The sequence below is a fragment of the Apteryx rowi genome, unplaced genomic scaffold (assembly GCF_003343035.1).
Source record: "Apteryx rowi isolate R43461 unplaced genomic scaffold, aptRow1 scaffold_1520, whole genome shotgun sequence".
Lineage (NCBI taxonomy): Eukaryota > Metazoa > Chordata > Aves > Apterygiformes > Apterygidae > Apteryx > Apteryx rowi.
Window position 1 is genome coordinate 6362 of NW_020447776.1, and position 992 is coordinate 7353.

The 992-nt window shown below is 73.9% G+C and overlaps 1 protein-coding gene across 1 annotated transcript in view; it reads right to left on the minus strand.

Moving 5' to 3' along the window:
- Positions 1-958, minus strand: part of ESYT1 (extended synaptotagmin 1) — a 4335-nt gene extending 3377 nt beyond the window's left edge. Inside the window, exons 1-5 of the mRNA XM_026059158.1 lie at positions 710-958; positions 529-611; positions 389-437; positions 222-311; positions 3-130 (exon numbers count right to left, since the gene is read on the minus strand). Coding sequence (XP_025914943.1) covers positions 3-130; positions 222-311; positions 389-437; positions 529-611; positions 710-958 — 599 coding nt within the window. The remainder of the gene's footprint in view (positions 1-2; positions 131-221; positions 312-388; positions 438-528; positions 612-709) is intronic.
- Positions 959-992: the final 34 nt, after the last annotated feature.

The window sequence follows — 992 nt, forward strand, 5'->3', positions numbered from 1 at the left end:
ACAAGGGGGCCCAGGCGTCCGGGCAGCCGCTCACCAGCAGGTCGGCGGCTCGGTCCACGAAGACGGAGAGCAGGGCGGCCGAGAGCTCCTCGCCCCGGGCCGGCTGGATGAGGCTGTTGGTGCGCAGGACCTGGGGGAGCGGCGGGTGGGCCGGGGCCGGGGATGGCTGAGACCCGGCGGGCTCGTGCCACGTGTGGGCAAGCAGTTCCCAGCCCCGTTACCTGCTCCAGGAGGGCGGCGCTGGGACACGGCTCCAGGATCTCCAGCCGCACGTGGAGGCGGCCGGACTTCACCTCCTCCAGGGGCAGCCACTGGCGGGAGGGAGGCAGGCGGCGGGTGAGACCCCCGCGGCCCCCCCCGGCCCCCCCCAGCCCGGCCCCTCTCCTACCTCGTCCACGAAGCGGCTGCTCAGCACCCGGCGCAGCGGCACCTTGCACCTGCGGAGGGGGGCGGTGAGGACAGGCAAGGGGGGGGGACGGGATGCCGTGACCCCCACACACACCCTGGATCCCCCCCTCCGGCACCCACCGTCCCAGGAAATCATCCTTGTCAATGTCCTTGTCGAAGAGGTCGAACTCCACGTCCTGCCCCGGGACGTTATCCACGATCACCTGGGGAGGGAGAGGCGGCGCCGGGAAGCCGGAGGTGCCGGGGAGCCGCCCGGACGCCTGGGCCCCGCCGCGGGCCGGGACCCCCCCCCCCACCGCACCTCGTAGACCTCGTTCCAGCGGGGGCTGAGCTCCTCCTTGACGACGCGGCTGCGGAAAGCCCTGCCGGCCGCCCGCACCTTGGCGTACGGGTCCGACTTGCCCCGCACCATGCCGCCGAGGAAGTTGTCCTTGGCCACGAGGTTCTCGGCCTCCAGGAGGTGGATCCGGAGCACGTTCTGGGGGGGGGGACGGGACGGGTGCGTGGGGTCGGGCTGGACGGGCACGGAGCTGGGGGCAGCTCTGGGCATGGCCTGGCCCCATCTGCCCCCCTCCTGCCCCCCC